General features: G+C 49.8%; 2 protein-coding genes across 2 annotated transcripts in view; one reads left to right on the top strand and one right to left on the bottom strand.

Moving 5' to 3' along the window:
* The window catches only part of stk32c (serine/threonine kinase 32C), a 57,396-nt gene extending 39,079 nt beyond the window's left edge, over positions 1-18,317 (top strand). Inside the window, exons 5-12 of the mRNA XM_076047320.1 lie at positions 2,304-2,341; positions 4,913-5,002; positions 5,448-5,551; positions 5,632-5,748; positions 9,597-9,722; positions 10,292-10,420; positions 14,327-14,394; positions 14,528-18,317. Coding sequence (XP_075903435.1) covers positions 2,304-2,341; positions 4,913-5,002; positions 5,448-5,551; positions 5,632-5,748; positions 9,597-9,722; positions 10,292-10,420; positions 14,327-14,394; positions 14,528-14,741 — 886 coding nt within the window. The 3' untranslated portion in view covers positions 14,742-18,317. The remainder of the gene's footprint in view (positions 1-2,303; positions 2,342-4,912; positions 5,003-5,447; positions 5,552-5,631; positions 5,749-9,596; positions 9,723-10,291; positions 10,421-14,326; positions 14,395-14,527) is intronic.
* A 342-nt stretch (positions 18,318-18,659) lies between these two features.
* On the bottom strand, positions 18,660-23,757 carry LOC142902346 (placenta-specific protein 9-like). The gene is made up of 3 exons (XM_076047315.1): positions 23,592-23,757; positions 19,159-19,250; positions 18,660-18,909 (listed from the first exon to the last, which is right to left on the bottom strand). Exons 1-3 carry the CDS (start codon positions 23,746-23,748, stop codon positions 18,760-18,762), a joined length of 399 nt encoding a protein of 132 aa, XP_075903430.1. The 5' UTR covers positions 23,749-23,757; the 3' UTR covers positions 18,660-18,759.
* Positions 23,758-24,396: the final 639 nt, after the last annotated feature.

The raw sequence follows: 24,396 nt of genomic DNA, 5'->3' as shown, positions 1-24,396 counted from the left end.
TGAGCCAAGCACTGGTCTGAGGCACTGGTCTGAGGTACTGGTCTGAGGTACTGGTCTGAGCCAAGCACTGGTCTGAGGTACTGGTCTGATGCCGACTGATTCCCAGTTGTGCCGCAGCACCCCAGTGCACCCCCGCAGGTTCCCACTGATCACTCAGCTGAAAGCAGAGAGTGGCTGCTGGCAGTCCATGCTGACGCTGGACCCAGATGGTCCCTGCTGGTCCCTGCTGGTCCCTGCTGCTGGTCCCTGCTGGTCCCTGCTGCTGGTCTCTCCAAAGCAAGCAACATAGAAAGCAGTAAAGAAGCAGCGTCCTGTGGATGTGCTGTACACCAGTGCAGGGGCGTGGTCAGTCACTGGTTAGGCTGCCACTCCCTCAGTGGGCGTGGTCAGTCACTGGTTAGGCTGCCACTCCCTATATACATATATATATATATATATATGTATATGTATATATATATCCGTAAACTATCCGTATCTATATTTAAATGGAAGCAGCTCGTGGCAGCAGAAGGCAAAAGGAGAGTTGTGAGAAAACCTGCATTGTAAAGTCGGAACAGTCGCAGCTTTATTCACTAAATTAGCAGAGGAAAAAACAGGAATGACAACTCAACCGTCGCTGATCCTCCACCTCTTCTTCTCCTCCTGCTCCTCCTCTTCCTCCTGATGACTACCAGCCTCCCCTTGACATCAGCTGCTTGCCTCTGACACAGTTGTGACTGTTTCCTGGGTGTTAATCAAAATCCCAGAGTCCCCGGCACCTCCTGCTCCTCCTCCGCCTCCTCCACCTCCTCCTGCTCCGCCTCCTGCTCCTCCATTGTGTTCCTCCTCTGCAGTTATTTAGTTGGGCCAGCTGGAGGAAGGGGGTCTCCGTCTGTCTCGTCTCCTAGCAACAGTTAAGTTGCCAGTGTGTCGAAGGAGGTTAAAAAACACGCACAGTCCTGTCGAGGGGAGGGAAGTTGAAGGGGCTAGCATGCTATCAAGCTAGCAGCATGCTAATATGCTAGCTAACTATTTCCGCCTCCGGCCTCGTGTGTCACTGCATCGCTCTGTTCCGCTCCACCTCCTCCTCCAAGGAAAGGGGTTTTTTTTGGGTGGTGGTGGGGGGGTTTGTGGTGGGGTGGGCGTGTGTGTGTGTGTGTGTGTGTGGGTGGGGGGGGGTTGTTGCACATGCAGCCGCAGCCTGCAGGGCCTCCAGTGGGAGGAGAAGCTGCTGCTCCTCCTGGAGCTGCGAGTGTCTCCACCAGCGGGACGGAGCCTTAATTAAATAAGCGCTCGGTTAATTACCTGTGGAGGCTCTGAGGATCTGTGTGTGTGTGTGTGTGTGTGTGTGTGTGTGTGTGTGTGTGTGTCTCTCCAATGTATGTCTAGCTGATGTAATCAACATGTGTGGACGGGTGGGGGCCTCCCGAGGCGTCTGCAGTTCTCTTGCTTTACATCTAAAACGCAGCTGCTGGATTTTCCGCCCTGTGTTTTCTGTTGCTCTCTCGCTGATGCTAAACATGCCATTCACACGCGTGTGTTGCGTGCCCACAACAGCTCTTCACTGTGACACATTGTACCGATTGTACCGCAGCAGGTCTGTTCTGTCAGGCAGCAAGATGTCTGTCTGGATAGAGAAAGGCCTTCAGAAACCAGAGGCTCGTTGTTTCCCTCCTGATGCCTCACATCTACAGTGCAGCCTCCTGGTTCTGACCAACAAGGGTCCAGTACCGCCACACAGTCACTGTGTCACGGAAACACAACAGGTTGGAACACGGTGAGAGGAGACGGACCGACTTGATGAGTGTCAGCGTCCCAGAGGCTCCTGACCTCAGCTGACCTCAGCGGTGCCGAGGCTCAGCTGCCAATCAGAGGCTGCCTGTTGTCACACATGGAAACATTCTCACACAGGGGTTCATGCTTTTATTCACTGTGTTATTCATTCATTCATGCAGCATGCAGCAGCAGCAGCAGCAGCAGCAGCAGCAGCAGTAGCAGTAGCAGCAGCAGGGGCAGCAGCAGCAGGGGCAGCAGCAGCAGTAGCAGCAGCAGGGGCAGCAGCAGCAGTAGCAGCAGCAGGGGCAGCAGCAGCAGGGGCAGCAGCAGCAGCAGCAGCAGCAGCAGCAGCAGCAGCAGCAGTAGCAGCAGCAGCAGCAGCAGTAGTTCTGGTTTCACTTTAGTTTTGCTTGCTCTAACTGCAGGGATCTCTGCTCTCTCTTTTATCTTAGTAGATGATCTATACACACACACACACACACACACACACACACACACACACACACACACAACTTAAAGTTAAAAGAAAAATGTTTTCTCTTTTTCAGGGACGTCAAACCAGACAATATCCTGCTGGATGAGCAAGGTGAGGATGAAACACTGTGTGTGTGTGTGTGTGTGTGTGTGTGTGTGTGTGTGTGTGTGTGTGTGTGTGTGTGTGTGTGTGTGTGTGTGTGTGTGAGACAGGAGCACGGCACTGCTCCACCCTCGGTTCATTATCACCATGTAAAGACAATGTAATGACCTGCAGACTCCTCACTGAGTGTTTAAGAATCGAACCCTCAGTCAACGTTGTTATTTTTTATTTGTATTTTTTTTTTTACTGTTGCTGCACGGAGGTTTGTCTCCAGAATGGATCAGTAAACATTGTGTCAGGTCACAGGTGCAGCTTCAACGTGTGAGCAAAGACTCCACGTTTTCCTATGCAGCCAAGTGACAGACATTTGTTTTCTAAAGTTGACCTTTAACACACACCACTGTTCAACAGCTGGAGTCGCTGACTCAACTCCATTATAACTGGCTGTAACTGGTTGTAGCTGGTTGTAACTGGTTGTATAACTGGTTGTAACTGGTTGTAGCTGGTTGTAACTGGCTGTGTAACTGGTTGTAGCTGGTTGTAACTGGCTGTGTAACTGGTTGTAGCTGGTTGTAACTGGCTGTGTAACTGGTTGTAACTGGTTGTGTAACTGGCTGTATAACTGGTTGTAACTGGTTGTAACTGGCTGTGTAACTGGTTGTATAACTGGTTGTAACTGGTTGTAGCTGGTTGTAACTGGCTGTGTAACTGGTTGTAACTGGTTGTAGCTGGTTGTAACTGGCTGTGTAACTGGTTGTAGCTGGTTGTAACTGGCTGTGTAACTGGTTGTAACTGGTTGTAACTGGCTGTGTAACTGGTTGTATAACTGGTTGTAACTGGTTGTAGCTGGTTGTAACTGGCTGTGTAACTGGTTGTAACTGGTTGTGTAACTGGTTGTGTAACTGGTTGTAACTGGTTGTAACTGGTTGTAACTGGCTGTGTAACTGGTTGTAACTGGTTGTAACTGGTTGTAACTGGTTGTGTAACTGGTTGTAACTGGTTGTAACTGGTTGTGTAACTGGTTGTAACTGGCTGTATAACTGGTTGTAACTGGTTGTGTAACTGGTTGTGTAACTGGTTGTAACTGGCTGTATAACTGGTTGTAACTGGTTGTGTAACTGGTTGTAACTGGTTGTGTAACTGGTTGTAACTGGCTGTATAACTGGTTGTAACTGGTTGTGTAACTGGTTGTGTAACTGGTTGTAACTGGCTGTATAACTGGTTGTAACTGGTTGTGTAACTGGTTGTAACTGGCTGTATAACTGGTTGTAACTGGCTGTGTAACTGGTTGTAACTGGCTGTATAACTGGTTGTAACTGGTTGTGTAACTGGTTGTAACTGGTTGTGTAACTGGTTGTAACTGGTTGTAACTGGTTGTAACTGGCTGTATAACTGGTTGTAACTGGCTGTATAACTGGTTGTAACTGGTTGTGTAACTGGCTGTATAACTGGCTGTATAACTGGTTGTAACTGGTTGTAACTGGTTGTAACTGGTTGTGTAACTGGTTGTAACTGGTTGTAACTGGTTGTGTAACTGGTTGTGTAACTGGTTGTAACTGGCTGTATAACTGGTTGTAACTGGCTGTGTAACTGGTTGTATAACTGGTTGTAACTGGTTGTAACTGGTTGTGTAACTGGTTGTAACTGGCTGTGTGGAATCATGATCTTGAACGCTGAGCCATCATGAAAATCAGTCCAGATGTGCTGAACGAGTTTTGGATGAAAAGCTTTTCCAACCTCTCAGTGTGAAGCTCTGTGACAGTCGGCTGAAACATCTCCCATGATGCTTTGCCCACACCAGTGTGCTTCAGCACCACAGCCACGTCTGATTCCAGTGCAAAGCTTTGTTTCACTCACATTCTGCAGTAGCGGCTGCACACTGCAGACCTGATACCCGTTCTCTAGAATCACTCCAGGCAACCGGTGTCAACGCCATCCCATAATGCTCAGCACGTTGTGACTGGTTTCCAGAGCGCTCCAGCAGATGATTCCATGCAGCTGATAGTGATGGAGTGCAGTGCAGCAGTGTGAGGGCCACTGGAGCAGCAACACTTCCACTCAGTGTGGAGGTGAAGCTTTGTAAAGCCTTCAACACCAGACACACTCACACACTCACACTCACACTCACACACTCACACTCACACACTCACACTCACACACACACTCACACACACTCACACTCACACACACACACACTCACACTCACACACACACTCACACACACTCACACTCACACACACACACACTCACACTCACACACACACTCACACTCACACACACACTCACACACACACTCACACTCACACACACTCACACTCACACACACACACTCACACACACTCACACACACTCACACTCACACTCACACACACTCACACTCACACACACACACTCACTCACACTCACACACTCACACACACTCACACACACACTCACACTCACACACTCACACTCACTCACACACACACACTCACACTCACACACACTCACACACACACTCACGCTCACACTCACACACTCACACACACTCACACACACTCACTCACACACACTCACACTCGGTGTTCCCTCCTTCCTCAGGTCATGCTCACCTCACTGACTTTAACATTGCAACCATCATCAAGGATGGCGAGAGAGCGACGGCGCTGGCAGGAACCAAACCTTACATGGGTGAGCTGCACTTCCTGTCTGACAGAGACCACTTCCTGTCTGACAGAGACCACAGACCACTTCCTGTCTGACAGAGACCACTTCCTAAGACCACTTCCTGCCTGACAGAGACCACTTCCTGCCTGACAGAGACCACTTCCTGTTTGCTGCTAAATAAACTTCTGTCTTCATTCCAAAAACTGCAGTTTTCTTGCTGTACTTTTGGTGATTGGAGCTTGACAAGGTTAAGCTTATTTTAATTGAATACTGATATTTGCAATACGTCTGTGGTTCAGCTGAACTCACGCAGGTGAACATTCCTCACCTTGCATTGAGGCCACAGTTGATCCGTTTTCACCCAGGAACCATTTCCTGTCTTCCGCCACAGACACCAAAATTGGTTTGAAAAGCTTTTTTGTCCTCTGTTAGTGAGAGTGTGTGTGTGTGTGTGTGTGTGCGCTCTCAGCCCCAGAGATCTTCCAGTCCTTTGTGAGTGGAGGGACCGGCTACGCCATCGAAGTGGACTGGTGGTCACTGGGGGTGACGGTCTTTGAAGTTCTGCGTGGTTGGGTAAGACACCAGCAAGAGTCCAGTCCACCAGCTGGAACACCCTGTCTACAGCATCTGTATGCCCCGCCCCTTTCTTTCAGAGACCCTATGACATCCATGCCAGTAACTCGGTGGAGTCTCTCATCCAACTCTTCAGCACCGTCAGTGTGCAGTACAGTCCTGCCTGGCCCAAAGACCTGGTGGCCCTGTTGAGGAAGGTGAGACCAACAACAGCACTCAGATACCTTTAGACACACACACACACACACACACACACACACACACACACACACACACACACACACACAGGAATGTTGTTCAAATAACACAACGTCTGTGGAATAAATCAAAGTCATTCTGCAATTGTGCAGTGGTTTTATTCGGGTCTTCGCCTGGCGATGAAGCAGAGCAGCTCATCACCAGGCAAAGACCCGATTGTTCTTTGTATGCATTTATTTGGGACTGAGCCTGAGCGAAGGCCTGCTCGAAGAGCAGGTCATCGCAAAGCGAACCAATCAAGTGAACCTTCAAATGTAAATGCTAGGTTTTATTTTCAGCTACATTCTAATGTTTGCAATTCCTCTAGAAGCCTGAACTGCAGTCATATGTACGTAATGTATGTAATGCAATGTAATGTAATGTTGGAGATTACGTGTGATTGTAATAATCCACACACAGTTTTTAGCGAGTCTGTAGACTTTTGTAGGACAAAATGAAGAAGGTTGCTTGAATGTGCAATGTGTACACAGCACTCACTGTGCTGTCATGAAGGAAAGCACAGCGCTGCGGGTTGCTTTGTTTCAGGTAAAGCAGCTTTACCGTCACTGTACTGTATTTAGATTGGCTGTAACCCTGTGCTGCTGTGTGATTGGCTGAAGGAGCAGCCTGCAGTGTGAGGACACACTGGCTCGCTCTGCATCAAGCACAAGATAGAAACTCTGCCCAGTTGAATGAAGTTCTTCTACAGAATCCTCACATTTCCTTCAGTATGTGAAAGGTTTTAGTCGACTAATCCTGATGATCTTTGATGAAGGAGGTTTTAAGACGCTGCCGAGTGGAATCAAACTCCTCCGCTCTGACATTTATGGTGTGCAGTGAAGAAGGAAGTCAGGTGTGCGGCTGGCAACACACAGAGAGAGGAAAGCGACAGAGGACAGAAGTGGCTGAGGGGAGGGGCTGAAGGAGGAGCTGAGACCGGAGCAGAGGGGAGGGGCTGGAGGAGGAGCTGAGACCAGAGCAGAAGACTGATGACAGAAGGGAATCTGAGAGGAGGAAGAGCAGGAGGCCCAGCGAGCGGCTGAGGAAGAGCCGGAGTGTTGAGGTGGAGTCAGGAATTCTCTGCTAACATCCTTCATGTTGACTGGTGGGAGCTTTTTATCAAGGCTCTGATCCCACCAATCATCACCTCCCATTGTAATGGCATGGAGTCCTCCAGTGTGACCTGGTCTTTCTCTTCAATGACGTGTTGAGACTGAGAGGAGCAAAGCAGCAGCAACAGCAGCAGCAGCAGCAACAGCAGCAGCAGCAGCAGCAGCAGCAGCAGCAGCAGCAGTAGCAGCAGTAGCAGCAGCAGCAGCAGCAGTAGCAGTAACAGCAGGGGCAGCAGCAGCAGTAGCAGCAGCAGCAGCAGTAGCAGCAGCAACAGCAGCAGCAGCAGCAGCAGTAGCAGTAACAGCAGGGGCAGCAGCAGCAGTAGCAGCAGCAGCAGCAGCAGCAGCAGCAGTAGCAGTAACAGCAGGGGCAGCAGCAGCAGTAGCAGCAGCAGCAGCAGTAGCAGCAGCAACAGCAGCAGCAGCAGCAGTAGCAGCAGTAACAGCAGCAACAGCAGGAACAGCAGCAGCAGCAACAGCAACAGCAGGAACAGCAGCAGCAGTAGCAGCAGCAGCAGCAGCAGCAGTAACAGCAGCAGTAGCAGCAGCAGTAACAGCAGCAGTAGCAGCAGCAGTAACAGCAGTAGCAGCAGCAGTAACAGCAGCAGCAGTAACAGCAGCAGTAACAGCAGCAGCAGCAGCAGCAGCAGTAACAGCAGCAGCAGTAACAGTAGCAGCAGCAGCAGCAGTAGCAGCAGCAGTAACAGCAGCAGCAGCAGCAGCAGCAGTAACAGCAGCAGCAGCAGCAGTAACAGCAGTAGCAGCAGCAGTAACAGCAGCAGCAGTAGCAGTAACAGCAGCAGCAGCAGCAACAGCAGGAACAGCAGCAGCAGCAGCAGCAGTAACAGCAGCAGTAACAGTAGCAGCAGCAGCAGCAGCAGCAGCAGCAGTAACAGCAACAGCAGCAGGAACAGCAGAAGCAGCAGCAGCAGCAGCAGCAGCAGCAGCAACAGCAGCAGCAGCAGTAACAGCAGCAACAGCAGGAACAGCAGCAGTAACAGCAGCAGCAGCAGCAGCAGCAGGAACAGCAGCAGCAGCAGTAACAGCAGTAACAGCAGTAACAGCAGCAGTAACAGCAGCAGCAGCAGCAGTAACAGCAGCAGTAACAGCAGCAGTAACAGCAGTAACAGCAGTAACAGCAGCAGCAGCAGCAGGAACAGCAGCAGCAGCAGCAGCAGCAGCAGCAGCAGCAGCAGCAGTAACAGCAGCAGTAACAGCAGTAACAGCAGTAACAGCAGCAGCAGCAGCAGCAGCAGGAACAGCAGCAGCAGCAGCAGCAGCAGCAGCAGCAGCAGCTTGTACTTTTCATTCTTGGTTGCTTGGAGGATTTTTGCAGTGAAAATTCATGACTTTGTAAACAGGAAGTGTTTTTAGTTTTGATTTTTCCGCCCGGGTCGAAGCCCCAGACGTGTTTCGGAGCGTCTGATTGGCTGCGGCTCTCTGGCCGGCCAGTGGCTCTCTGCCGCTGGGCCGCTGATGGATGAGCGTGTCTGGGTGTAATCGGCCCTGCAGGAAGCAAAGTGGATCAACCTGCGGCTCCAGGAAGGAAACGCAAGAGGAGAACAGAGTTATCTTGACAACTGGAGCCACATCCCATAATCATCTCCACTGTTTAGTGGAGGAGAAACATCAAAGAGACGGTCCTCCATGAGGAAATGTCAGTGCTTCAGGAAGAAGTGAGCCCCCCCCCCCCCAGAGCCACTGGCTGCCATTGTTGAAGCCATGCTGCAGTGGCTGATTTGATGAACAGTGCCCCCTGTTGGCTGCTGGATGAATAATGCAGCTTCATCCTCCTGCAGGTCAACGCCACTTTTCTTTCTCCTCATCAACTTCCTGTTGCATTGACTGGCACACAGGACGGTGCCGCCAATCAAAGCTTTTGAAAAGGCGTAGTTTGGAGTTGAATTACTGTTCTGAAAATAGAAAGAAGCGTCTCAGTGTTGATTGTGTAGCAGGTGAGCAGCAGCTCGCTAACAGGTGAGTCTCACTGTAGGTGTGGTCCAGTCCTGCCACCTGCGTCCTGCCAGGCTCCTGCTTGTAATGAAGCGAATCCAGCAGCAAACTCAAGTTCTGCTGTCAACCTTCTACTGAGCACCTCGCTGACTGTCCACACCACTCTCAATGGAATATTGATTGATTGATTGATTGATTGATTACTACTGACTCAAGGTAAATATGACATTATGGCTTTTTAATGACAGATTCATCTTCTGTTGCTTCCCAGCACTCCCAACTGACCAAGATATACCCAGTTCAACCCAGTTCAACCCAGTTCAACCCAGTTCAACCCAGTTCATTTGTTGCACCAGCAGGTTCTGACACACTGATGTTGTAACATTTGCATTCAGAAGCCTTCAAGAAAAGAATCAGAATCACCTTCATTGTGGTTGCATGCAGTGATCTGGACTGCAGTGGTTGCAGTGGTTGCAGTGGTTGCAGTGGTTGTGGTTGCAGTGGTTGCAGTGGTTGCAGTGGATGCAGTGGTTGCAGTGGTTGTGGTTGCAGTGGTTGCAGTGGTTGAAAGCAGGAACGCAGTGAACATTCCCAGCAAAGAAGCACGAGGTGGAACTGCTGGTGGTGATTCAATACAGCGGTGTGTGTGTGTGTGTGTGTGTGTGTGTGTGTGTGTGTGTGTGTGTGTGTGTGTGTGTGTGTGTGTGTGTGTGTGTGTGTGTGTGTGTGTGTGTGTGTGCCAGCTGCTGACGGTGAACCCGGAGCACCGCTTCTCCAGCCTGTGTGACATGCAGACCTCAGCCTACCTGGCCCACGTCGACTGGGACGCCGTGTACGAGAAGAAGACGGAGGCCGGCTTTGTCCCCAACGTGAGTGCCACACACACACACACACACACACACACACACACACGCACACACACACACACCAAACTCTGGCCTGCAGTGTCATTACACACACAGTCCCTCCTGTTGACCCACTGCTATCCAGCACACACACAGTGCTAGGACTACACATCCCAGAATGCTCTGCTGCTCAATCAGGACAGGACGTTGACAGGACATTACTGTCGTGACTGAAGTTCCTTCAGGAGGCTGCAAATAAAAAGGAGCCGTGCCGTTTTTTCATTGACGTTTGATCTGCTTTGATTTTTTCCAATCAATCTTCCTTCGTGCAAGATGAAGTTGTGTCTTGCACAGTGTGGCGCCCTGCTGTGTTCAGTGCAGTGTGACTGCTGTGACGGTCCAGCCAGGAGCACTGAAGGTTCTGGTTCTGGTCCAGCTCGTGTAAAGAGGCTCCTCACTGAATAATGCATAGGAAAGCCAGCGTGCACACACTGCACCTCGCATTGCGTGTGTGTGTGTGTGTGCATTAATGGTGGCATCAACAGTGCACTCTGCAGATTTATGATCCTGTTTGTGCCCCCCCCCCACTGCAGAAAGGTCGTCTGCACTGCGACCCCACCTTCGAGCTGGAGGAGATGATCCTGGAGTCGCGGCCGCTGCACAAGAAGAAGAAGCGGCTGGCCAAGAACCGCTCCAGAGACAACAGCAAAGACTCGCAGTCTGTGAGTGGCACCGCCGTCTGTGCACGCATGATGACATCACGAGGGGCCCACCTGTTAGACCGCTGACATCTATCAGCAGCTTGGAAACCATCAAGTCCACAAAGGCTTCTTTGAAGAGGCCAAACAACAATAACAATAACAACAACAACAATAACAATAACAATAATAATAATAATACACTCATCTTTTGTGATACTTAGGGTTTTGTGGCTTGAAATGAGTCCAAATGTAGGAACCAATCAAACTGCTTCTTCTGACCTGGTGTTTGCCTGCCAGATCAGCAGCAGCAGCAGCAGCAGCAGCAGCAGCAGCAGCAGCAGCAGCTGCAGCAGCTGCAGCTTGTTGTCATTGTGTGAGAGTGCAGGAGCAGCGGTGCTGGAGAGCTGATGTGAGGATTCAAGATGAATCATTAGTCAGTGCACTGACTTCGCCGCCATTGAAAACATGTTGAATGAAGGAAGTGAATTGCGTGCTCTCCTCTGTTGCGTGAGGAGCGTCACACTCAGTCCGCAGTGCCATTCATCACCACCGGGCGCAGCAGCGTTCATTCATTCATGATTTAAACCTCCCCGCACGGTGAAGAAGGACGGAACACTGTGGAGATCATCCCAGGTCGTCACGCACCGACAGAAGCCACGCAGCCAGCGGCCACCTTCTCCTCTCCTCAGTGGGCGGAGTCACATCTCCAGCAATAAGAAATAATAATGAAACATTTCATTGATCAGGCGCCTTTCAAGGCACTGGCGGTCGCCAGACCAGTTAAAAGAAACAATTAAACAAAAGTCTGGGGGCGGGATTAAACTGTGGAGGTGGAGTCTAAGTTTGTGATGCCGGGAGGAAGGGAGCTCCAGAGGTGGGGGGCTGAGTGGCCCCCCCTGGTGGACAGGGGGCCATCTATCTATCTATCTATCTATCTATCTATCCATCCATCCATCCATCCATCCATCCACTTTTGTTTTTCTTGGTGGGGATCATTAGTTGGTCAAGACGCCTAAAATATAAATACAGCTGTTGAGTTCAGCGTTTCAGTGGGATTTAGGACATGGAGCTACATGGCGCTACAGGGAGCTACAGGGAGCTACATGGAGCTACGTGGAGCTACGTGGAGCTACAGGGAGCTACATGGAGCTACATGGAGCTACATGGAGCTACAGGGAGCTACAGGGAGCTACATGGAGCTACAGGGAGCTACAGGGAGCTACAGGGAGCTACGTGGAGCTACGTGGAGCTACGTGGAGCTACGTGGAGCTACAGGGAGCTACATGGAGCTACATGGAGCTACAGGGAGCTACTTGGAGCTACAGGGAGCTACAGGGAGCTACATGGAGCTACAGGGAGCTACTTGGAGCTACAGGGAGCTACAGGGAGCTACATGGAGCTACAGGGAGCTACAGGGAGCTACAGGGAGCTACATGGAGCTACAGGGAGCTACAGGGAGCTACATGGAGCTACAGGGAGCTACAGGGAGCTACAGGGAGCTACGTGGAGCTACGTGGAGCTACAGGGAGCTACAGGGAGCTACTTGGAGCTACATTGAGCTACTTGGAGCTACAGGGAGCTACAGGGAGCTATGTGGAGCTACATTGAGCTACTTGGAGCTACAGGGAGCTACAGGGAGCTATGTGGAGCTACATTGAGCTACTTGGAGCTACAGGGAGCTACAGGGAGCTACAGGGAGCTACGTGGAGCTACAGGGAGCTACATGGAGCTACGTGGAGCTACGTGGAGCTACTTGGAGCTACATGGAGCTACATGGAGGGAGCTATGTGGAGCTACAGGGAGCTACTTGGAGCTACGTGGAGCTACGTGGAGCTACTTGGAGCTACATGGAGCTACATGGAGGGAGCTATGTGGAGCTACAGGGAGCTACTTGGAGCTACGTGGAGCTACGTGGAGCTACTTGGAGCTACAGGGAGCTACATGGAGCTACAGGGAGCTACAGGGAGCTACATGGAGCTACAGGGAGCTACATGGAGCTACATGGAGCTACATGGAGGGAGCTATGTGGAGCTACAGGGAGCTACAACGAGCGATCAGACTCTAATAAAAATGTTGTAAATGTGTCAGTAAGCAGTGCGCTGTGTTAAAGAGGAGGATTTAAGGGCTTTGGGACGGAGGTGGAACTCAAGATGTCACTGCATCTGTTGAACAGCTTGCTTTCTATTTTTAGGTGTGTGTTCTTCCTGTTAAAAGGGTTTCAGTATAACAGCAGCGTGACTGTCCTGCACATTACCGTACTGTCACATTTCTTTCATTTATTTTTTCAAGGGCGATGATTCATCATGAAGAGGTAGAATTTTGCTCTCAAATTGGTTCCCTGTAATAAATTTACCCTCCTTACAAAACACCAAAGCTGTGTTGAGCATTTCCACCACCAGGCAAACTGCATGGTAGAGAGGTCATCAAACTGCAGTGGGCCTGATGTCACCGCAACCTGAGCTCACACACTGCATCTCCCTGCACTGCATCTCCCTGCACTGCATCTCACTGCACTGCACAGTCAACACACTCTGTCAACTGCATCTACATCTTTTACAGGCGACGTCCATATTTAAATGATAGCAGTCCTTCTAATACACACACACACACACACACACACACACACAATCAAAGATCTATATTTTAGTTTTTTTAATTTTGGTTACATACAAAAAATTTCATAACAGTCAATAATAAAATGATGAATGTCATATCTCTGATTACAGAAAATAAGCTATGTTAATAATAATAATAATAATCATAATAATAATAATAATAATCTTCATCATCATCATCACCAGGGCTGAAGTGACAGACTGATGTGTGGTTGCTGACTCTCTGCTTCGTCCTGCTGGATGAGAAACCACTTCCATCATCACATCAGTGCTACTGACGTCACACCACTCTGTGTGTGTGTGTGTGTGTGTGTGTGTGTGTGTGTGTGTGTGTGTGTGTGTGTGTGTGTGTGTGTGCTGCAAACACTATCAGCACTGATCAGCGGTCTCTTTCTCCAACAATAGCACCAGGTTATGAGACTGTGAGTGAGTGTGTGTGTGTGTGTGTGCGTGTGTGTGTGTGTGTGTGTGTGTGTGTGTGTGTGCGTGCGTGCGGGCTCATTCTGCATTATTACCCAGCAAGATGATTAAATTATGAAGCCTCCACTGCTGTGTTGTCGTGGCCTCAAAGTGCTTTGGGAAATATGAGCTTCTATTTTTGTCTCGGGCCAAACATCCAGTTTGAGTTTCAGGAGGTCCTCACAAAACTCCTCATCAAGAGACAAACACAGGGAGGAGTGGGGGGGAGGAGTGGGGGGGAGGAGCACAGAGGAGTGGAGGGGAGGAGTGGCCCCATCTGAATGACGGTGACGATGATGATGATGATGATGATGAAGATGGAGATGATGATGATGATGATGGTGATGAAGATGGTGAAGATGATGATGAAGATGATGATGATGAAGATGGTGATGATGATGATGAAGATGGTGATGATGATGATGATGATGAAGATGGTGATGGTGATGATGATGATGAAGATGGTGATGATGATGATGATGAAGATGGTGATGATGATCATGGTGATGATGATGATGATGAAGATGATGATGATGATGAAGATGGAGATGGTGATGATGATGATGATGAAGATGATGATGATGAAGATGGTGATGATGATGATGAAGATGGAGATGATGATGAAGATGGAGATGAAGATGGTGATGATGATCATGGTGATGATGATGATGATGAAGATGGAGATGATGATGATGATGATGAAGATGGAGATGGTGATGATGATGATGAAGATGGAGATGATGATGATGAAGATGGAGATGAAGATGGTGATGATGATCATGGTGATGATGATGATGATGATGATGATGAAGATGATGATGATGATGATGAAGATGATGTTTCCTGCCTGCAGGAGAATGAATACCTCCAGGAGTGCCTTGAAGTGGTGCAGCAAGAGTTCATGATCTTCAACCGCGAGAGGTACGGATAGACCTGGGGGGGGGGCAGAGCCAGAGCCAGTGTTCAGTCACAGTCCCGCTGAGAGAGGAAGTCCTCATCCTGCAGGACCGTCTGAGTCCGATGACATCACTGTGTTTCTCCCACCTGTGGCCAGGTTGAAACGGCGTCAGGAGGAGGGCCAATCAGAAGCCGGCAGCGGGGATGGAGAGGCCGAGGGAGGGGCCACCGACGAGGACGCACCCGAGCCGGACCCCGAACCAGAACCAGAAGCAGAGCCAGAACAAGAACCAGAACCAGAACCAGAACCAGAGTCCTCATCCAAACTGAGCATGTGCGGTTCGGTCTGCTCCTCGCCGGGCAGCTGCTAGCATCGCGCTAGCTACCTTGACAACAACAGGACCCGCCCCCACCCATCCCCCCCCCCTACCCCCTCGACCCCCCTCTTTGGTTTCCTGTAGCATCTCTCCAGTCAGCCACCAGTTCTCATCCTGCACTCAGTGGAGCTCCTCAACTACTATGCAACGTTGCAGTATCGCATGAAGAAAACACACTGCTGCTGCTGCTGCTGCTGCTGCTGCTGCTGCTGCTGCTGCTCTGCCAGCGTGACGACATCCTCAGCAATAGTCCGCAGGTGTTTTTCTGTCCAGAAGGGGGCGGGGCAGCCTCCTCCAGTGTGACGGCTGAATAATTCAGACGGGCTGTGTGAGTTCACTCAGCCTCCTCCTTCATCTCACGTGCACGCTCATTCTCTCGCTCCTCTCTCTCTCTGTCTCTCTCTCTCTCTCTCTCTCTCTCTCTCTCTCTCTCCTGGAGACACAGCGGGCGACCGAGGACATTGCGCACTGAAGGTGGCGCTCTGACGGCCATCAGTATTTGGTGGCGCAGTGTTATTGGGGTGCAGTTGGGTTCCATGTGATGATGAGGAGCAGTTCAGTGATGGAATGACGAGGTTTGGCTGGGCACTCTTGCCCGACATACAGAACGTTTGGGTTCAATCTGGTTCAGAATGTTTCATCAATCAGCGCCACCTCAAGGTTTCCATGGACCGGACTCATCAGAAGCTGCGGTCTTCATCAAGATCTTCATCAGCACGAAGGCAGCGAAACCCTTGAGCACCAGTTTACCTGCTGGTACTTTGACATGTAGCTGCTCCTGGTTGCCCCCCCCCCCCTACACACACACACACACACACACACACACACACCCTGCCAGCATACAGTATCTAGGCGAGCAAGTTGATAGTGACAGTGTGAGGTGGCACCATTTCATCTCAGTCTAAACACCAGGGAAGATGTAGCAGAAGTCCACCTTCAGAACCATGAGGCCTGTGTAAATAGCTCATATATATAAGTATATATATGCATATACACATATGTATATATACATATATATATGCATAGAGTGTAGGGAATTTAACTCGCCACAGTTTTATGTGGGTCGACGAACATCGACGTATCCAAACTGCTAATAAAGAGGGGCGTCGGCTGAAGCTCCGCCCTGCTTCTCTCAGCTCTTGGTTCCAAGTGTGCAGGCACAACTTGTCGGCAAAATGTAGGCCAAAGCGTTTTCTACCATTTGCAGAATCCTTTCTAAGGAATGGAGCATGAATGTGTCTCCGTCTCCCCGCTACAAACAGCTAACTGAAGCCTTCGGCTAACTGAAGCCTTCGGCTACCTGAAGCCGCAGCTAACTGAAGCCTTCAGCTAACTGAAGCCGCAGCTAACAGAGACGTCTCACATGTTGTTCTCTGTCGTTAGCACGCAGAGCTAACTCTTGCTGAGCGGCGCCGAGTCGTTTGGCGGGATCGGACGAGGTGTCGTAAAATAATCCAGAATTTCCTCCTCAAGATGACCAAAGGGTCGAGGATCGGACGAGGTCTGACAGCAATAATGTTTCTGCCCCTGTACAAGCGCCTCGTCCTATTGGACGACGTGTTTTCTTCTGCTGAGTTGCTGTTCATTAACTCCTCCCACTGCAGAGTCTCAATTATCTTCAGCGAGCAGGTTTGTGTTGAGTCCAGGCCTCCTGCTTCATAGTACTTTACTGTAGTTACTGTAGTTACTGTAGTAACTGTACTTCATATAATACTTTACAACAGTCCATCACTTTATAATAAGTAAAGACTCTCAGCAGTTAGGAAAGTGTTACTAAGTATTTTAGGAGTCATTTATGAAGCATTGTTCCTACATGAATAAACATGAGTCATGAGTCGTGAGTCATCAGTAAACACAGTTACGCAGTTTTTCTTACTTGGTTTGTTTATTGATTGTGTACGGGAGTGCATTGCTGCTATCCTAGGAAAAAAAACAGGCTCAGTGTCGCATTGTAACGTGATGTTTTATGAAATAACTAATAAATACTTTCATGTTTTCACGTTATAACGTGAAACTGAGAGGACGTTCAGAAACACTTAGAGATCGTAACGTAGCTTAACGTCCAAAAACAACCATCAACTACCACCACATTTCATGTGGGCAACACAGGAATTCAACTCCGGACGTCCATGTGAAATATGGTGATAATTGATGGCTGTTTTCCGTCATTAAGCTACGTTAAGATCTCGAAGCGATTTTTGAATTTCCTCTCAGTATCACGTTATAACGTGACAATTATCACGTAAAGTATCATGTGATAGGGTGATAGTATCATGTGATAGGGTGATACTGCCCCGCCCCTTTTTTTCTAGGATGGCAGCAATGCACTTGGGTAATTGTGTGTTCATACTTTCTATGTGTAAAGTATGACTGAATAATGTATGAAGGTGAGGGCAGGCTCACCCTGACCCTGATCCTAATCAATACATATTGATCAATAACACAGAAGAGCTGCTAAAAGTGTGTACTTGTGATTCTAAAGTGTAAACTGGGAGGAACTCCCACCAGGACTCCTGTGTTGATGTTTTTAACGGCTCTGCTTGTAAGAGAAAACAGCATAAGTATTGATTATAGAGTATTGATTATAGAGTATTGATCAGTGATTGAAGATCAAACACGTTAGAATGAAGAGGCTGCGTCATGTTTAATACACAGTGTTCTGCCCTGCATGCACCTGCACAGTGGAGCCGCTACAGCTGTGCATGCACGAGCTTTGGCCAATAGCGTCCCAGGCTGCTCACCCTGTACAGTGACCACTAGTGGCCGCACTGGGGCGGGACGGCCTCCTGGAGAAGGTTTGGGGGGGGGCAGGCATGATTTCTCCAGCTGGTGTGGAACAACATTCCATAGATCCTCTTCATCTTCAGTATTCTCTCTCTCTCTCTCTCTCTCCCCCTCCCTCCCTCCCTCTCTCTCCCTCTCTCTCATTGGTTGAAGTGTTGCATTAGCGTCTGGGTTTAAACTACGCAGGCTTTCACTTCCAGTCACTGCAGAATGGAAGATTCTACTCATGGACCATGGACTCTTGCCTCCACTTGTGGAAGGAGGACTTTTCTCAGCCTCCTGTTTCTAAAGACTCATTTTAAGGTTCTCCAGCGGCCACCAGTCAATGCATCCTGAACATTTGTGAATGAATAGTGCATTTTGACGGCTGATTCAATCCTCTGTCAGAGTGACAGTCTGCTGCTCTGTCTTTCTTCTTGGTCTTTGCTCCTGGATATCGGCGACCCTGACTGGTGGTCACGTGCTCGCTGCTCCCTTCAAACCTTCCTTTAATGTGTAAATGTTCCGGTTGCTGCGGGAGGGGAGAGAAAAGCACCGTGCTCGTAGTGTTTGACCAGCATGTCTTCTCTTCATGGACGCTCTGGAGAAGCGCTGCCTTGCTGTCTACTGTAGGTGTCTGCAACTCTGTGGACGTGGGTTCCAAACTTCAGCCCCCCCCCCCCCCGCTACGCCTCATGGTGATCCAGCGTTATGTTGTCGTGCTGCAGGGTTTCTATGGGAGTGGGTGCAAAGCCTTGTTACTGTAGCAACTGGAAGTGCTCCATGTGTTTGGAACAGAAGAAGCGCTGCTTTGATAAAGAAATAAATCTTCCTCCAGTAAACCCACGCCTCAGAGTCTTTTCTGTCAAGCTGCAGGTTCCTCACTGGACAGTAGAGGGCAACAAAGAGCAGCTGGTGCAACTTAACCTCAGGGACACGCCCACTTTCACTGCTGTATGGTGAAACAGTCAGCTGCCACTAAGTGTGTGTGTGTGTGTGTGTGTGTGTGTGTGTATTTAATGACCTGCTGCTATTACAGCAGCCACACTTCACCTTTCCTCATGAGCTTGGCTCAAAGTCCAACTCTTCTTCTATGGTTTTGGCAACATGCCGTGATTGCATGACGAGGGAGAGACAGTAAACAGTGCAGAGCAGTTTGGCTTTTTATTTTGAAAGGTCCATTTTGCTGCGCAACACGCTGCAGAATAAAGAAACGTGTGAGTCGACATACGAAGCTCACGCAGACGTTTTAAGAGCGACGTCTTCCCTCAGGGTCTTCCAAGATGTCCACCGTCGTCCTTCCCGCGCTGGCCAAAAGAGGGCGCCACTCGGGGTCTTGGACGGCCTGGAGCAGAGCAGCCAGCTCGGACTCCAGGTTCTCCACCGCGTCCTCCACGTTCTGCAGGAGACAGCGGACGAGCTCGGCCAATGAATCACAGATGAATGAGTTGTGGTGTCAATAATAATAGAATCATCAGCCATCAGCGACTGTGAATAACACAGCTGCCCCCCCCCCTCACCACCACTTCCAGAGAGGAAGACGGAGTCACGGTGGAGCTGCTTTGTCGAACGGAGACGAGGGCTGAAAACACCCTGAACGCAGACTGTTTTCAGCCACTAGGGGGCAGAGTGCGAGGACAAACTGCACCTTTTCCACTGCGTCCAGGCGGCTGTGGAGGCTCGTGTGTTCTTGGCAGGCACTTGAACGCACCGCCTGAGGTTGCAAGGCCGGCTGGGGTCCTGGGGGGGGGAAGGAAGAGTTGAGTTTGACACCACGATGGGACAGCGAGGCGCTCGCTTGTCATTTACAGAATAATACATGTTTGGAAAAGCAAAACTTCATCATTACCGCTGCAAAGTTAACAAAGGAGGGATTTATTACATTTGGGAGGATTTGGAATTTGAATACAAAAGTGTTAAAATGACTCTTTATGTTTAATAAATCAAATAGAAGTTGAATGAGTCCTGTGTTTGGTTTCTGTTGTTTAATGTTTTAGATGTTGTTTCAATTCAACACTCAACATTCAATACTTACATTTGAAACATAACAGATTATTTACTGTCACACATTTCCACTGGAATAAGAACAGGCTCAGCGATCATTGAGAGGAGTTCACTGGGATCATTTTCCAATCAAACTCCTGTTGAATCATCCTCTTCATCAACATCCTCTTGTCTTCTTCATGCTGGGTCGGCCAGCAGCAGCACCACTGAGCCCCACTGAGCCCCACTCAGCACCACTGCAGCGGCTCTCACCTCCTCCTCCTGAGCCAACACACTTTGCTGGAATGTTTCCTCGTCCAATTAGCCGTTCCTCTTTGAAGCCAGTGTATCTGAGCTTGGCCTGCGTTCCCTCACAGGGCTCCGCCTCCATGATCTGACACCTTCCTGGTGGCAGCGGGCCGAGCTCACGTCAGCAGCGTTTATACCTCATACATCAGCCGACTCTCCGTTCACCGCAGAAGCTTGGCAGCAGCCTTTATTCACGTGAAACATTTCGAAGATCCCTGCCAGTGAACTACGCAGTGTCAGCTGCCTGTATGACAACTAGGCCTTCATCAATGCCACGCTCTTCCACACGTGGCTGTCAGTTTAAGAGTACAGGGTGTGAAACTCTATCAACGCGGCCTCAGGTTTGAGAGTGCAGCGCTTGTTCGCTGCATCCCCAGCTTGCCAGCGAACTACGGTGGTCTTCACATGTCAAAAAAATAATGTCCCCGACAACCAGCGCACCGAGTTCTCCATCTAATTATAATACATCCATTTAAATAATTTGTTTGCCTAAATTTAGGTCACGCAATTACATGAAAGTTTCACGTTGACACGTGATCATTTTCCCACAAGGTCGTTTTGGTCTTATTGCCTGAAACGATGACATTATTTTGTAAACTGGAAGTCTCTGCGTCACGGAATTACCAGATCAATTTCCTGTTATTTGGTAATAATGTAACGCAGCCACGGGGCCTTGAGTGCCCTCCAGTGGATCGACGAGGAAGAGTCGGGTTCATTCTTCCTAGGGCGCAACCCCATGCATTTCAACAGCCTCTTCTCAGTACACATGGTATACTAGTATACTACTAGTATACATAGTATAATACTGACATCAGTGCTCAACAAGTCCAGGGTCTCAGCGCGTCCCAAAGCAAGCTCAACGTGCAGCTCAGTGGAATCCTGCCAGTGAGTCGCAGTGCCTCGCTGACGCTCTTCTCATGTAGTTTGGATTCATTATCCTGAAACAAGGTGAACGTTGTCCAGTGAACACGTGAAGCTTTTCACGGGATTGTGTGATTCTGAGCCTCCACGATCTTAAAGTCTACCTCCAAGAGAGAAAGGTGATGGAATCTGCTCATCACTGAATTATAAACTATTTTGTAAAAATGTGAAAAATATCACGCAGGAATATTTGACATGATTAGAATAATACAGAGATGTTTCTCATGCTAGCAATCTGCTTGTGTGTGTTGTCACGCAGGACAGTCCGTGTTGTAATGTGGATCCACACAACGTGTCCTCGGCTGCTTCGTCAGCACTTGTTCTGGTCCCCCATGCAGATCCTTGACAAGTGAACTGAGTGCAGTTGCAGCAGAGTGGGTGCACACTGTCAGGTGCACACTGTGTTATCTATGAAGTGACTCCTCGTGTGTTGGTTGCTCTTCATGTTGCTTTGCTGAGCACTCCCCGCAGGAGTCTGATGTCTTTTACGTGATGCTGTCCGAGCTCTGCTTTGCTTTTTTCCACCGACGTGAGAGAAACAACAACTCTCTGCTCACGCAGGCCACAGAAGTCCTTCCCGTGTCTCCGGTCTCCCCGGCAGCACGCGGCTCTCTGTGTGATGTCACTGCGCCGCTGGGGGGCAAACTTTGAGCGCCGCGCTGTCGTTCCAGATGAGCGCGTTCGTATAATCTGCATAATTATGCTCCTTGTGTGCAGTAAACTACAGATTAATGCGGCTGATGCAAAAGCAAGTGGATGAGGTGCAACACTGCCGCCAGTCTGCTGAAGAGAGAGGAGACACGTGATGGCGTTCCGCTCTTGCTTCTGGCTCCGCCTCACACGTGAGGCTCACGCAGGAGGTTGAAGATGACAGAACAGCACCGAGGTTCGGTGTCGTCTGCAGCTCTAACCCCAACCCCAACCCCAACCCCAACCCTACCCCCAACCCTACCCCACCCCAACCCCAACCCTACCCCCAACCCTACCCTACCCTACCCCCAACCCCAACCCCAACCCCAACCCTACCCCCAACCCTACCCCACCCCAACCCCAACCCTACCCCCAACCCTACCCTACCCTACCCCCAACCCCAACCCCAACCCCAACCCTACCCCCAACCCTACCCCACCCCAACCCTACCCCAACCCTAACCCCAACCCTACCCCACCCCAACCCCAACCCCAACCCTACCCCCAACCCCAACCCTTACTTTCACTCCCTCCAGTCGTTGTCCCAGCTGAGCTGCGCTGAGTTGTGAAGATTCCGAGGGTGAAAAACTTGCGTCTGATTTTTCCAAGTACGATCTGACCAATCAGCTGCCTCTGAACGGAGACGAGGCCAGTAGTGTGCAGCCTCCTCCTCTCGCCCAGTGGGATCAGAACCAACGCATCGCCACCTTCTGAAGTCTGAGTGAGATGTTGACTGGGTTGGGCCGCTCCCATTGGAACCAGAGGTTCTGCATGATACAATTTTAATGGCGTCGGCGTTTCATTTGATGACTTGTTGACCGCAGCCAACACAACCACTGGACCTGTTGAACTTGTTATCTGATTCCATGTCATGCGTTCAGGAACGATGTATCAACTGATGTTCAGTCTGCTCACACTGGCCTCATTCTGAAGCTCTCAACCAAAACAGAGGGCGGAGCTTCAGAGGTTCCTACTGCACATCTGCAGGGAGCAGTGTTTGTGTAACGCTGGACACAACACCTCAATGATCGCTCTGTATCTGCAGTAGTCGGTAGTTTTTGTGTAAAAGCATGATGAAAATGTTTGTGGTTGAAAAACAAGAAGGGGTGTTTGATGAGCGGCCAGCAGGGGGCGCACTGCGCTGCACCCTGGAAGGAATAATCCTTGGTTTTTAATGATGAGTCAGCACAGCGTCTCATCTCCTGAAGAATCACTGGAAAGCTCTCTCGCTCTCTCTCTCACACACACACACACACACACACACACACACACACACACACACACACACACACACACACACACACACTTCTTTGGACCATAAGGGCCTTTCTTTCCTTTTTGAAGAAAGGTCAATATGTGATGACCCTGGTGGCAGGGCAGTGGTATGACACTTCACATGTTGCACCGCTGCCCTGACCTTGATGTATCCAGCTGCACGCTGTATTAAAGAGTGCATCCTCAGTGTCTGGAGCCCTGAGAGCTTCATCACCCTCTGTATGCAGGAGAGTCCACTGAGCTCAGCTCCACTCTGGATTGCTGGTACCTCCACTGACATGTCAACTGGTTCTGCAGCCAACGCTGGAGGCTGAGGTCGTTGCTAACTTCCTCCAGGCCGGATCTCAGCGTCCATGCAGTCCAGTGATGCAGTCCAGTGATGCAGTCCAGTGATTTGAAATACTTGTGTATTAAAGGTCAGCTGTGTTTGCTGCTCTGCTGGCCTCCATGCTTCCTGCTCCTGGATGTGTTTTTGCAGGATCACAACTTCTAGTATGAAGCTTGGAACCTTTATTCACACACTCGCTGAGAGTCACACACATTTCCTGTGAGCTTCTGTCACATTCCTGCAAAACACACAATCCAAACACGCTGGTTGCTCAAGAGCTGACGAGCGCAGAGGAGCGAGCGAGGACTGACGCAATATCAACACAAGAGCGGGGGGGGGGATTGAATGCAGATGTTCTGGGAAAACACACACACACACACACTCGCCCACTCACACACACACACACCCACCCAATCACACACTCACACACACACACACACAGGCTCAGGAATGTCCACTCTTACAGGTTTCTGTGAACGCCATGCAACCTAAACATCAGAAGTCTTAGAGGACCCCTCACTCCACCGACCCCCTACTGCTGAACCTCACACCCACTCGCACAGTTGCATCCTTTACCTGCTGCAGCGTAGACAACCAGGAGGAAGAGGAGTCCGACTGATGAGGAGGAAGAGGAGGAGTACTGGGCCATGGTGAAGGCAGGACGAAGAGCACTGATCCTCCTCACTTCTGCTCCTCTCCAGAAGTTCTGCTCCCTCTTTCCTTGTGGAAACATTCAGACCAGAAGCTCAGTGTGTGGAAGAGGGTGGGAGCGTGGAACAGGGGCGGGGACTAACTTACAACTTTAAAACAAAGACTTGGAGTTACTGCAAGTTTTAACCCCTTCAGGACAAACAGCCACCAAAATGTTCCCTTGCTTGTTAATACAAAGAGCTCAGGAGCCAATCACATGGCAGCAGCTCGGCGCTTCCAGGCATGGAGGTGCGGCCAAGACGACTGATTGGAGTCCAAACTGAGCGTCAGGACAGAGAAGAGAAGGAACTTGAAGGTCCAGCGTGTCACATTGGGCTTTTATACTGGTAAAAGCTTCACAGTGGGAGCATAAATACAATAATACAAATGTATACTAGCTGGTCGGAGTGTTGAACAAACTACTGATCTTGGTTCAGTGTTTCCTGTTTTATTTTGATAGTCTCCTCTCTTCTTGTGTTTCCTGTATTTTCCCTCCATTCCTGTTTTTCCCGCCTTTTTTTTTTCCGGCTGGATGCTTTGCACCTGTGACTCGTTGTCAGTTCTGGCCTCACCTGTGCTCCCCTGGCCCGCTTGTATAAACAGTCCTGGTTTCTACTTGCTCGTCGTCTCTGGGTCATCATGGTTCTGATTCTGTGTCCAGGTATGGAAGTTGAGTTTGAAATGTTTATCT

Source organism: Nelusetta ayraudi, unplaced genomic scaffold (assembly GCF_046127955.1).
Source record: "Nelusetta ayraudi isolate G7.1 ecotype Tasmania unplaced genomic scaffold, CSIRO-AGI_Nayr_v1 ptg000093l, whole genome shotgun sequence".
Classification (NCBI taxonomy): Eukaryota; Metazoa; Chordata; class Actinopteri; order Tetraodontiformes; family Monacanthidae; genus Nelusetta; species Nelusetta ayraudi.
The sequence above is the reverse complement of the archived record's forward strand: the minus strand, read 5'-3'. Positions and strand labels throughout refer to the sequence as shown.

Excerpts from the sequence above, each read along its gene's own strand:
- LOC142902346 (XM_076047315.1), bottom strand. The coding sequence starts at position 23,748 with ATGTTTCCACAAGGAAAGAGGGAGCAGAACTTCTGGAGAGGAGCAGAA. Across the intron at positions 19,251-23,591 it reads GGTTGTCTACGCTGCAGCAG|GACCCCAGCCGGCCTTGCAA; the intron begins GTAAAGGATGCA and ends TCCCCCCCCCAG. Across the intron at positions 18,910-19,158 it reads GCCTGGACGCAGTGGAAAAG|AACGTGGAGGACGCGGTGGA; the intron begins GTGCAGTTTGTC and ends TGTCTCCTGCAG.